Source organism: Enhydra lutris, unplaced genomic scaffold, assembly GCF_002288905.1.
Source record: "Enhydra lutris kenyoni isolate GAN:26980312 unplaced genomic scaffold, ASM228890v2 scaffoldscaffold86, whole genome shotgun sequence".
In the NCBI taxonomy this organism is placed as follows: Eukaryota; Metazoa; Chordata; class Mammalia; order Carnivora; family Mustelidae; genus Enhydra; species Enhydra lutris.
The window spans coordinates 1608489-1620955 of record NW_019154170.1 but is presented as its reverse complement, the minus strand read 5'-3'; the positions used below and the strand labels follow the sequence as shown (position 1 = coordinate 1620955).

The following is a 12467-nucleotide window of genomic DNA, read 5'->3' as shown; positions in this document are numbered from 1 at the left end:
TTGGGTACAACTTGGACAAAACTTCCCCAGAATTGGGTGCTTGTCTGTGACTTCAGTGTAGGGAGAAAAGCACCAAACATCCTTTCTGTGTTTACCGCAGCTTTACTGAGAAAAGGCAGTGTTGAGCACCTACTGTGTACCAGGCATTCTCCACCCATGATATTTGAACACTGAGCTTTAATCCCTTGTGACAACCCCTGAAAAGTACACAGCCTCACTTTTATGTTGAAGGCAGGCACAGAGAGGTTGGGCCATTTGCTAGAAGTCACACAGCTCATAAGCATTTGCATCTGGCTTCTGAGTAGGAGATCTGCAAGTTCTCTTACCATTAAGGGTATATGTTCCCCATTTGTAAGATATATGCTTGGGGGTGGGAGATGGGATAGGGCCTCCAGACACCTGGGTTTTCTAGTGTGGGGGAGGAGGCTGTCCCTCACCCTAGGATCCATGTACCTTTTGGGGGAGTGGTGTGGGTTTTTGCAAATCCCCCCTTCCCCCTTGTGTAAGGCAGAATCTGGGTTCCCACTGCGCTTGGCTCTGTGAACAGCTTGGGGCAACTTCCTTGGTGTCTGCAGGGGGTTTCCATAGCCTGCCTGGGTGTCCCAGTACGAAGAAGGGGGTCTGTGCTTTCAAACATCCGGCTCCAGGCGCTGTGAAAGGACACTGAGGACGCGCTGGAACTTCTCTAGACGTGCGGCTTGTGGCGCCCCGACTCCTCGGCTTCCCCAGAGGAGCCGCTGCACGAAGCCTGTGGTCAGGGCCTCCCTCAGCTGCGGGTTCGGCCGGAATCCTGGGGGCGGGGCCAGGCGGACTGGAGGCGGGGCCAGGCTCCGGCCTCGCCCCACCCTACACCTGCCTTCTGGCCTTAGAACTTTGTCCCAGCTGGGACGGGAGGGACTCTGCCCCGAAGCTCTGCACAACTGGGCGGGGTTGACGGGGAAGGGGCGCTCGGGGTCTCCGCAGGACTGGGGGTGGGGTGGCCAAGGGGCTCGGTGGAAGCAGGCTCTGCCAGGGTGCATGGGGGCAGTCCGTTCCAGTGCGCGATGCCGGGTGGGTGGGTGGGGGGGCCCTCAGGGGCTGTGCCTGGGGACGGAGCCACTTGGGAGGCAAGATTTGGAGTCTGGGCTGCCCAGTGCGACACATTTTGTGGGGAGACAGAGCCACGTTGGAGTGAGAGGCGTGCTTAGGTCGCCAGCGAAAGCGGAATAAGCCAGGTTGGGGATTAGGGAGGCTGGGCTGCCCCAGGACTGGAGGAAGGGTTTGGCTCTGAACGCAATGGCGGGGGAGGGGGGGGGTGGGGGGGGGGGGGGGTAGGGCGCTGTTCTACCAGTTGAAGGACTGACTCATTTTGGAGAGAGCTAGGCATTGTTGGAGGGATCGAGATCCTCTGGGGGCAGGGTCGTTTCAGGTGGGAGCTGGAACGGGGGTGGGGGCCGGGAGTGGGACTCTGTGGACGTGGCTCTGGGGCGGGGGGCCAACCCTTTCGGGGTGGAGAGCACTATTCCTGTCAACACTGTTGGCTGCGACTCGGACTCGGGGTGAGAGCTCCCCGGGGGCCGGGCCGTCCCGGCTTGGGTGGGGCTCCGGGAGGCGTGGCGGGAGGCTCTGGTGCCTTGCCTGGTGGGCTTTGGGGTACTCGGTTAGAGCCTGCGGGGTGCTCGGGAAGTGGGGCCTTCTGGCAGCCGGGAGCAGAGGGGAGCACTCACCTCGTAGGCGCCGGGCTGCTGCCTCACGAAACTTGGGCGCGTCCCGGGCCACCTGACGCGCCCGGTGCAGGGTGCGCAGCAGCCGCTCGCAGCTCTCGTCTAGCGGCCCCGGGAGTTCCTCGCCCTCCAGCAGGCGCACGGCCGGTGCCACGTGCGGCAGCGCCACCTCGCCCGGCTCGCAGGGGCCTGTGCGGGGAAGGGCTCTGAGCTAGGCTTGGGGCCGAAGACGCGGCCAGGGTGAAGAGGGTGGGAGACTGGGTCGAGGCGGACCGTAGCAGCAGAAGCCCAGAAACACTGGTTCCAGCCTAGCACGGAGCAGGCCCGGGTCAGGGCGAGAACTGGGGCGGGGGCGGGGCCTAGGGTTCGGGCCCAGGGACCTAGCCGGACGCGAAGGGCGGGGCCTCGAGCGAAGAGGGTGGAGCCTATGGTGAACTGACTGGACGCGCGGGGCCTAGAGCGGGATTAGGATTCCGTTTAGAGCTGGTGTGCGGCGCTAAGGGCTGCCACTCACCGGCGCCCTCATCCAGTGCCCGCATCAGCGGCTTCAGCTCCTGCTCGAAGGCCAGCGCCGCCTCCGTGTGGCTCCTTCTGAGCTGGCGCCACGTGCGTTCCAGCCGGGACACCTGAGGGAGGAGCCCTGAACATGCTGTCTCTTCCCTCTTCCCCATCGCCTGCCCTCGGGCTTCCTCCTCATTTCTGCTCCCCACGCACCTGAGGCATGAGCAGGGCGCCCATGACCGCGGCCAGTCCAGGCAGGTTCCCAGCCGCCCCGGGCCGCAGCGCCAGGGCCAGCTCCACCAGGCCCCTCAGGGTGGCCGCGCGCTCCTCCAGCGGCCCCGCGCAGCCCAGCACGGCCAGCGCCCCAGCCAGCGCCAGCGCCTCGTGTCTGTGAAGGTGGAGATCGAGGGTCTGGGGGCAGTGGAAGGTTTGTAACTCGGAGGTGAGGGGCGTGGGGGCGGGGGGAAGCTTTGCCTATCTCCCCTCCTCCCTGGGGGTCCGTGAATGGGGGGAGGTTTGAAGGCCCTGGGGATTCCAGGCGGCTGGCTCACCTTTCCAGAAGTTCCAACCTCAAGCGATGCCCATGGGGAAGTGTGAGCAGCTCCAGGCCAGAGGCGACCCCCATGGCACACCGCTGAGCCTTGGTCACTCCTAGGAGGCCTGTAGCCTGGGCGGGGGGGGGGGGGGGGGGGGGGGGGGGGTGGTTAGTGGCGAGGTCAGCTGACAAGAATGAGTATATGGGTGTGAGGTGCTGTTGGGCCTTGGCCTGGCCTCAGCCCCCGTCTGGGGAGGAGTGGCCCAGTAGTCGACCCACCTGGCAATCCGCCAATAATAGGTGCAGGGCCGTGCTCCCAGGATGGTGCTCCAGGAATAGGTCACGGAGAGTACTCAGGACTGTCGGTTCCAGGGGCCGATTCTGGGGGCCCAGCAGGCAGAAGGGGTTGTTAGGGGGCCAGAAAGAGACCTCGGCCTCGGGTCTTGCAAAATTTCTGTTCTCTTCCTCCTCTTCCTCACTGGCTTCCCACCATGGGGCCTCTGTCTCTGGGCCTGTGTGGCCCAGAGGGGTTCCTTGGGCACAGGGCACTCGGGGCACCAGCTCACAGTATGTTGGGGGGCGTTCAGATGCCTCACGCAGCATCAGTGAGGGTGTTCGAGGTGGTTTGGTTGGTGCCTTGGCATGAAGCTGCCCATCGGAGGCTCTGAGGCTGTCAACAACGGACCCCAGAGGAGGCGGCGTCTTCAGCAGCACGGGGTCACTACCCATCCGAGGGAGGGCACACATGGGCACAGCGGAGGCTCCTAGGGGTCAAACAAGACGGAATGAAGGGGGTACACAGAAAAGATAGCTGGATGGGGTGGGCGGCTGGATGGGTTACCATCCCGCCCCCAAGTCAATAACTGTGTCTCTTGGACTTACAACTTCATCTATATAAATGCTACGCACTTATCAGTGGTCTGAAAATGAACTTTCTTTAACACTTAGGTATGAATTGTGAACACCACAGTTTAAATGTGAATTCTTTGTTTGTTGCCCCTCTGACGTACAAAACTAAAATAGAAAAAAAATTATTCAAAATTCACAAAACTCCAAAAGCATCGAAGAAACTACACTTATCAAACTTTCAAATGAAGTCTGTGGCATGGTTGCTTCTGAGGTTATCAGAACTTAAAGCTGCATCCAGACTATTGGGAGATGCTATATTTACCAGCCATATAAATAGGCCCGCTTATAGGGACTTAAAACCTTCCCATGGTTCTAGCTCATTCTGAGTGAAGGCCAAAGTCCTCAGAGTAGAAAAAAAAAAAGTTCAAGTTCTTGTTTTGGCCCCAGAACCTTTGCACTGGCTGTTCCTTCTACCGGGGTCACTCTTACCTCCCCAGATAGTCACATCATTTCCTCCTTCACCTCTTTCAAATCTTTCTCCATGTGGCCTGTCCTGACAACTACTTAAAATTGTAATACTCCCATCCCTCTATTCCTAATCTCCCTGATTCTGTTTTACTTTTAACTTTTACCCTAAAGCAGACTCATTTTTGTTGTCAATGTCCATCTTCCTCCAGTAGGATGTTGGAACCACCGGGCAGAGGTCTTTGTCTTTCTATTGAGTGATACATCTCAGCACTTAGTACAACAGCAGGCAGTGAGGGTTCATGATGAATGGGGGGTGGGGAGGCAGGGCAGATGGGGCAGGGAGAGCATAAGGAAAATCCCCTTTTAGGTAGGATGGCTAGGGTCAGCTACTTTGAGGAAATCAAGTTAAATGAGAAGGAGTCAGTCAGGAAACGATTAGGGGAATGGGTTTTCCCATGACCAGAACGGCAAGTGCAAAGACCCTGAGGCAGGAACAAGACTGGTTGGAGTCGGGTGCCTGGATGGCTCAGTCATTAAGCATCTGCCTTCGGCTCAGGTCATGATCCCAGGGTCCTGGGATTGAGCCCCGAGTTGGGCTCCCTGCTCAGCGGGAAGCCTGCTTCTCCCTCTCCAACTCTCCCCCATCTTGTGTTCTCTCTCTCAAATAAATAAATAAAATCTTTTTTTTTTAAAGTCACCCATTTTTAAGCCCCTACAAAAGTGTCTGTGGATTTCTTAATCACATGACAATTTTGAAAGTCTTTTTTTTTTTTTTTTTTAAGATTTTATTTATTTATCTGACAGAGAGAGAGAGAGGGAAGCAGGCTCCCTGCTGAGCAGAGAGTCCGATGCAGGACTCCATCCCAGAACCCCGAGGTCATGACCTGAGCCAAAAGCAGAGGCTTTTCGGGTGCCCCGAAAGTCTTTTTTTTAAATGATTTTATTTATCTATTTGACAGAGACACAGCAAGAGTGGGAATACAAGCAGGAAGAGTGGGAAAGGGAGAAGCAGGCTTCCTGCAGAGCAGTTAGCCCAATGCAGGGCTTGATCCTGGGAGCCTGGGATCATGACCTGAGCCGAAGGCAGATGCTTAGTGACTGAGCCACCCAGGTGCCCCACAATTTTGAAAGTCTTATTGTCTCCAGTTTCCAAGAGATTAAGTCATCTGTGCCGTATCAGTCAGGCAGTGAGTGGCAAAGCAATCTTGGGGCCCTGTGCTGTCCTGGTAGACCCTTACCTGGTTCAGAGTGGTCTTCTCTTGACCGCCCCATGTGCTCCAAACCTGCGGGCTGACTGTCACTCCGCTTCCTAGCCCTGGGGGACAGAGAAGAGGGAGATGTGTAGTCCCACCCTGAGCAGGGCAGCCCCCACCAATGCCCAGAAAACCCTCTATCTAGTCACTCAGCACCAGCAGACCCCAATCAGGGTGCTCTATCCCAGGGGACACCTGACAGTGTCAGGAAACATCTTTCGGTTGTCACGACTGGGGGTGGGGTGGAGAGGACTCTATAGGCATCTAGCAGTGCTCAATGTCCTATGATGCACAGCACAGCCCCTCCACCCCCCCCCCCCATCAATCCAGGCCCAAATGTCAGTATCAGTTAGTGCACAGGGGGGTATCAGTGTCATTGGTGAGGTAGAGAGCCTGTAATTACCTGGGCAGCTCTGACCGAGCTGGGCTCTCTAGGAGGGTGTCCTCACTAAAACTGCGTCGAATGGGTCCTTGCCGTATCACAGGTCTGGAGGCCACAGCCCCCGTGGCCCGGGACAGTGGACGCTGCCCGGTCACATAGCTTCGAACCAGGGAGGGCAGGCTTGGGAACCGTTCATCCTCCAGCTGGAAGAGGGCTGAGGGCCGGCCTGGCCGGGGACGCAGGGCCACGTGGAGCACCTCGAAGTGCAGGGCTGAGCCCTGCCAGCGGCAGGAGATGACTGGGTGGCCCCCCCGGGACCCGGAGGCTCGAACCAAGAAGTCCCCGTCTTGCTGCAGGAGGCCCTCAGCCTTCTAGGGATGGAGGCCAGGAGGCAGGGGGCTTAGCCATCAGCCCAGATCTGCAGTTCTTGTGATTCCTCACCCCCACCCCCACACCCAAGAAAAGCCACCCCAGAGACCAGGTGGTTTCGCAGCAAACCATGTCCCGTTTTCTCATGGGCACACCTCTGGAATACATTTCCCAGGCTCCCTTGCAGTTAGTCGTCATCTGACACGATCTGGCCAATAGGATGAGGCAGAACCACTGCTGGGAATGTCCAGACCTGGCTCACACAGCCCTCCTGCACAATCCTACAGGTTCTGTCCCCTGCCTGTTAGGGGATGTCCCCCAAGGGCTTGTGGAAGGTAGAACCACAGGCTAGAAAGAGCTTGGGTCTTGACTGACTTCTGGAGCTCCACATTCCCCACTCCTCAACCAGCTTGTACTGTAACATGGACAAGCCCCAGAATATTGGCTGTGTTTAGCCAGGGACATCTCAGGGATGTTTGTTGCTGCTACTAGCTAATACTGACTAATGCAACATCCAACCTGAGTAAATGCACAAGGCTTGGTGCACAAATGTGGCTTCAAAAAGTGCCATTTGCCGGATCCTTCCAAACTGATTGCAGCCTGGAAATCCTGTTATAAAAATGTTCAGGCGGTCTTATGCCAGCTGTAGTGGCCGGTGTGGAAACGGACAGGGGCCACAGCACCAGAGGGAGGCAAAGTGGAGTCGGTGATGGGAACTGAAGACTGAAAAATCCGTATAGTGCACACATGTAGCCTTTCCTACATGCCAGGCCCTGCTGTGGGTGTAAAACATGAACTCATTTAATCCTTCACCAAGGTTAAGCAGTAGATACCATCATGCCCATTTTACAGATGGGGAGACCGAGGCCCAGGTAGGTCAAATACCTTGCCCAAGGGCATACAAAATATAAGTTGTGTGACTGGGATTTTTAACCACTAAGCAATAATGGACTCTCACAATTTGATTGGATGGCCAGGGTCCCAGGACTCCTGAGGGTGACAAATGAGTAAGATTTGGGTTGAGCGCGAGATGTCAAGAGTGCACAACACTGACTGAGCACTGACTGTGCGCCAGGGCCTGTTCTAGACCCTGGAGACACAGTGATGAATGAGGCCAAGGCTCTGCCCTGGGCTGTCCGGGGTTGGGGGCAGGTAAGACACGTGACAATGAAGCACAATGAATGAACATGAATGAAGAAGATAGATAATGTCTAAGAGTAGTCACCGAAGGTGATAAAAGAGGGAGATGGGACCCTGATGGGCGCCGGTGCCTGGGACCCAGATGGAGAGATAAGCAAAGCCAAGGAGTCCAGTTGGGGAGCGTGCCACGATACCAAGCAAGCTTCAAGACGGTCCCCAGACCCTCAGCCACCCCTTCCAATAGACCTTGACTGTAAGTCCCTCCTCCAGGACTCTAGCAGTCCCCAGAAGTCCCCAGTAGTTCAAGGGTGGGAGAGGTTCCCTATCAGAAGTGCTGAGGCCCTGCAGGAAGCAGAGATACCTGACGGGACAGGGGGCCATGGTACCAGGGCTGGCTGGCAAGGTCCTCTCCATCCTGTAGCACCTGCATGGAGCTCTTGGGAGCAGAGGGTGCAGGGGCTGAACTCTGTACTTTCAACAGTCCTCAGTCTTCCACATCTGTAAAATGGGAAGAATTATTCCTGCTTCCTAAGCTTCCTGGGTGGCTGGGTCAGCCTTTCCATATTCCCCTTAGTTTTGGAGACAGTAGCCCACATCCTATCAACCGTAAAATGCAATTCCCTCTCTCTGTATTCTAACATACAAACATATTCTAAACATGTAACATATAAACATATTCTAAATATATAACATATAACCATATTCTAAGTTAAACAAGTTACTCATAAACAAAAATATATATACATTAGATTTTGTTTATATATATACAAGCTAGATTCATATACACACATTATATAAGTTGGGCTATGATTAACTTCAATTTAGAATTGGCTGTGATCTCATGGAAGCACTTGTGCATTCACTAGGATTCTTGCAAAAGGAGAAGACCTAGGCACTCCCTTCAAATGTAATGCAATTTTCATGCCGATGATATGATGCTACATTTCAGAGAAAACTCATTACCTAATTCACTCAAACTAATATTTATGGGACACCCAGCATGTGCCAGGTGCTGCTGGGCACCAGAGGCCCAGCAGTGAACAAAACAGGGGTATCCCTGCCCTTGGAGACCTGCTGTTCCAGTGGGGGAGACAGTAATTAAGAAAATAAATAAGGAGATGAAGGGGTAGATAGATCAGAAAGACGTAAATGGGAAAATAAAGCCAGGGATGGAATACGAAGATTCAAGTGGTGGAGATAAGATTTTCCATAGGGTGGCCGGGGAAGGTCTCAGTCAGTGACAACTTGGAGGATTTTGAGGGAGTGAGCCAGCTGGGCAGAAGAACATTCTAGGCCAGAGTGAATGTATTTGAGTAATCACTACCTTCTAATAAGTATGTGTACACACTCAAGAATTCCTAAGTTGTAAGAAAATCTAACCCATACGTGGCTTTCCAATGTAACACCATTTCTTAAAAAAATGTTATTATTTATTATTATATTTTAAAGTAAGCTCTGTGCCCAGCATGGGGCTCAAACTCACAACCCTGAGATCAAGAATCACATGCTTCACCGACTGAGCCAGCCAGGTGCCCCTCCGATGCAATACAATTTTAAGGACATTAAAAAGTCACATTTTGGGGGCGCCTGGGTGGCTCAGTGGGTTAAGCCTCTGCCTTCGGCTCAGGTCATGATCCCGGGGTCCTGGGATCGAACCCCGTGTCGGGCTCTCTGCTCAGCAGGGAGACTGCTTCCCTTCCTCTCTCTCTGCCTGCCTCTCTGCCTACTTGTGATCTCTGTCTGTCAAATAAATAAATAAAATCTTTAAAAAAAATTTTAAAAAAGTCACATTTTGTAGAAATGCCAGCAAACAGCAATTTGGCATTTGCAGATTCTTAAATTTTGGAGCCATGCGGTTTGTTATTATTATGGTCAAAGTCAGGTGTCTGACATTTTGGGACTCCTTTGGTATTGGCCGGGCCTCAGGCCCTGTGTGTCTCCAGTGTCTGGTGGAGAAGACCTGCCCTGGATGGGAGGGAAGCAGCGGGTCCGTTTCTCACTTCCTCCACTCCTAAGGTGTTCTGGGCCTGGCTGGGTGTGCAGGGAAATAGCATCAGGATTCTCTCATCCTGAGTCAGCAGGGCCTTGAGGGCCAGAAACAGGCAAGAAGTTCCCAGGCCCGCCCCAGGTGCTGCATGCCTGAACACCAGGTGTGTCTCCTGGACGCCTGTGTACTTCCTGTTTGTCAGCTGGGCCAGGCCAGCCTCTGCCTTGAGTCCCCAAACGCCAGCTTCCTCCGTCTTGTGCCCTCTTTAGTGGGCATGCACGTGGGTCACTCACAAGGCTCTGGTTGGTTGGAGGAGGGGAATTTGGATGAGGGGGGAGCGCAGAGTGGGTGCAGGTTAGACACAGGCCAAATAAACCCTCCTCCTGCCATTCATCCTTTGGAATAATTTCTGGATATTTGGGCAGGGGAGAGAGGAAGGGAGCAGAATCAGGAAGAGAGTGGGGTAGGGGCAGACATGGAGAAAAGAAGGGGGTTATTCATGCTCTACAGACCACACCTATGTACACACATGTGGAGGGGGTCAACCACCTACACATGGACACGTGGACACAGTTAGACACTGGTACTCAAACTTGACATTGAGCAAACACTGATTGGTTGAGCACTTACTATGTTCCAGGACCTATTCTTGACACTGGAGACACAGTGATGAATGAGATCAAGGCTCTGCCCTGTGCTGTCCGGTGGGCAAGACAAACAATAAATAGCACACAACGAATGAAGAAGATAAAGTCTACCGGTAATCACTGAAGATGATAAAACGGGAATGTGTGATAAAGAAGACTGGAAGAGGCAGCTACTGTAAATAACATATAGTCAGGAAGGTCTCTCCCACCAGGTGACATTGGAGCTGAGCCCTCAGTAAAGGGAAGGAGACAGTCACACAAAGGTTCAGAGAAAGAGCAGTTCCAGACAGGGGATGGGGGGGTGGGGTGGGGGATGGGAGGGTGGACAGCAAGTGCAAAGGCCTGGGGGTGAGACAGAGCTAACTCTTTTTACTTTACAGCATCAAGGAAGCCGTTGTAGCTGGAATGCACCGAGCAAGGAGCTGAGTGGACCGCGGCGAAGTCGGCAGGGAAGAAACCATTCTGGTGCACCCCAAATTCTCATTTTAGCGGGATGCCATGGGGGTTACGGAAGGGTTTTAAATGAGGGAGGGGTGCGATCTGGTTTGTGGTTTAAAAAGACTGTTCAGGCAAAGTGGGAACAGGGAGGATTTTCGTGTTGCACAGGAAACACGCTTTGAGATGCACTCCCAGGTACGCCCGGGTAAACGGACACGCGTGACGCACAGCGACCCAGTCAGGCACTCGGCGACCCTTCTACGTCCGCTGATGCTCTTGGACCTACACTCAGATTCTCCCTGAGAGCCGGTGGCCCCAACCTGGAAAAGAGAGGACTCCCCTCCCACAATAACCCCCGATTCTGGATGTGCCTGGGGCCCCTCACTCACCTGGGCCGGGACCCGCGGAGCTGGTAACTGGCTGGGGCCAGGCCGAAGCCGGAGGCTCTACGGCTCCGGGACCTCCCTCCCCGCCCCAGCTGGCCCCACCTTCTTCGGCCGCACCCGCGGGTTCCGGAACCTGTTCACCTGGCCCCGCCCCGGAGGACTCAGCCTCCGAAGGTGGCCTCTCAGGACACCCGCCCTCCTGTCCCCGCTCCACCCTCTTAGAACTCTTCTCGGCACTAACCACGCCCCCTTTAAAAACCACGCCCCAAAACCACGCCCCCTCGGGAAAATCCGTCTGCCCCTGCGTCCTAGAACGTCGCCCCGCCCCCATCGGGTGGCAACGCCCACACGCTCCTCGCCCCTCTTAGTCCCGCCCCTTAGCGCTCGGCTCCTCGGTTCCTCGCGGGCTGGTCCTAAGTACCCCGACCCGTTGGGACATGGGGAGGAGTGTTTCTCTCCTCACCCCCAGGGTTCCTCGCGGGGACAGAACAGCCCCTTACGGGCTCTCCTGCAGCGCGGGGTTGGCGGCTGCTGTGACGTAGAGGTGCGCTTCCTCCAGACCGTCCCCTTGGGTTTCCGGGAAGGGAACTCCAGTGCGCGTCGGGTTTTGTGGAGACGGATGCGGGAAAACACGATAGGCTTCCCCGTGTAACAGCAGGAGGGAGATGAGCTAACTCTGGGGGAGACATTCAGGTGGTTTCCTTGGTGGGAGGAAGGAGGTGGGAGGGGGGCTTCCATCACGATGCTTGGAGCAAGCAGGGAAAAGTTGGGGGAGTGGATCTGGAACAAGAGGGAGGACGGTCTAGCCGCGTTTATTGAGGGCTCTGTGTGCCAGGACCGTTCCGCTTCCTTGACCTGCTTCAACGCTTTTGATTTTTACATCGACCTCTCAGTGAAGTAGGTAATATTTCCATCACGCCCATTTTCCAGATGCAGAAACGGAGGCAGGGGGCAGCTAAGCCATTTGCCCAAGTTGACCGGCTTGTGAGTGGCGCAGACGGGATTCGTACCTGGAGCCCTGGAGCGTCATCCTGCCGTCCTCTCCTTCCTCTGTGCAGGCCCACGATCTCTGACCCCTACCGTGCTTCCAAATGGTGAAGGTTACTGTCACCCATTTTACAGATGAGGAAATGAGCGCCCCGGATGGTTGGAGATGAAAAGTTTCGGTGCCTGTGGGATCGCAGAGCTGGTGATTTCCAGTCTCGGCTTTCCCCCGCGCGAATGTGGAAGAGTCTCGAGGCTCAGGAAATGCTGGGGGGAGTATCTTTTCCTTGACCTCCTCCCACCTAGTTTTGGTACGGTTAGAGGGTTGGGCTGTGGGGGTTATCTCCACTGAAGGAGACTAGCGCCCCCTAGTGATTAAAGAATTAAAAAGAAAATCCAAGAGGGGTGCCTGGTGTGGCGGATGGGGGAGGGGAGTCTATGCAGCCTAGTGGGGTGGAGGTGGGGCGAGGGACCTTGTAGACAGAATGATTTCAGGTAGTGATGAGGTCTACGAAGGCTGTAAATGTTTGCCAAACGAATGGATTAATGAGCCACCCCCTCGAAGTCTATAAGGAAAGAGATGATGGTGGCCAGGGCCAGAGCCATACGTAAATGAATATGGGGGTGTCAGAGGTAGAGCCAAAAAAAAGCTTCCAACCATTTATTTATTCATTCAACAAATACTTGCGGACCATGTATTTATGCCAGGTGCTGGGCACATATGAGACAGAGATTTCTAAATAGACAATAAAGAAAGAATTATGATAAAATGTCAGGTTTGTTGGATGGTGTTCAGGGCTTCAGTGCAGGAGAGTGGGAAAGAAA

At 54.8% G+C, this 12467-nt stretch overlaps 1 protein-coding gene across 1 annotated transcript; it reads right to left on the bottom strand.

Moving 5' to 3' along the window:
* Positions 1 to 515: 515 nt before the first annotated feature.
* On the bottom strand, positions 516 to 7630 carry LOC111161837 (SH2 domain containing 3A). The gene is made up of 9 exons (XM_022525843.1): positions 7562 to 7630; positions 5713 to 6062; positions 5295 to 5371; positions 3019 to 3503; positions 2756 to 2871; positions 2418 to 2592; positions 2218 to 2329; positions 1707 to 1892; positions 516 to 790 (listed from the first exon to the last, which is right to left on the bottom strand). The coding sequence occupies exons 1-9, from the start codon at positions 7628 to 7630 to the stop codon at positions 630 to 632; spliced, it is 1731 nt and encodes a 576-aa protein (XP_022381551.1). The 3' UTR covers positions 516 to 629.
* Positions 7631 to 12467: the final 4837 nt, after the last annotated feature.

What these genes read in the sequence shown, in the direction of transcription:
- LOC111161837 (XM_022525843.1), bottom strand. Translation starts at nt 7,630, where the DNA reads ATGCAGGTGCTACAGGATGGAGAGGACCTTGCCAGCCAGCCCTGGTAC. An exon ending in GCTCGGTCAGAGCTGCCCAG is followed by an intron (nt 5,372 to 5,712) that starts GTAATTACAGGC and finishes TCTGTCCCCCAG; the next exon opens with GGCTAGGAAGCGGAGTGACA. An exon ending in AGGTTGGAACTTCTGGAAAG is followed by an intron (nt 2,593 to 2,755) that starts GTGAGCCAGCCG and finishes CCACCTTCACAG; the next exon opens with ACACGAGGCGCTGGCGCTGG.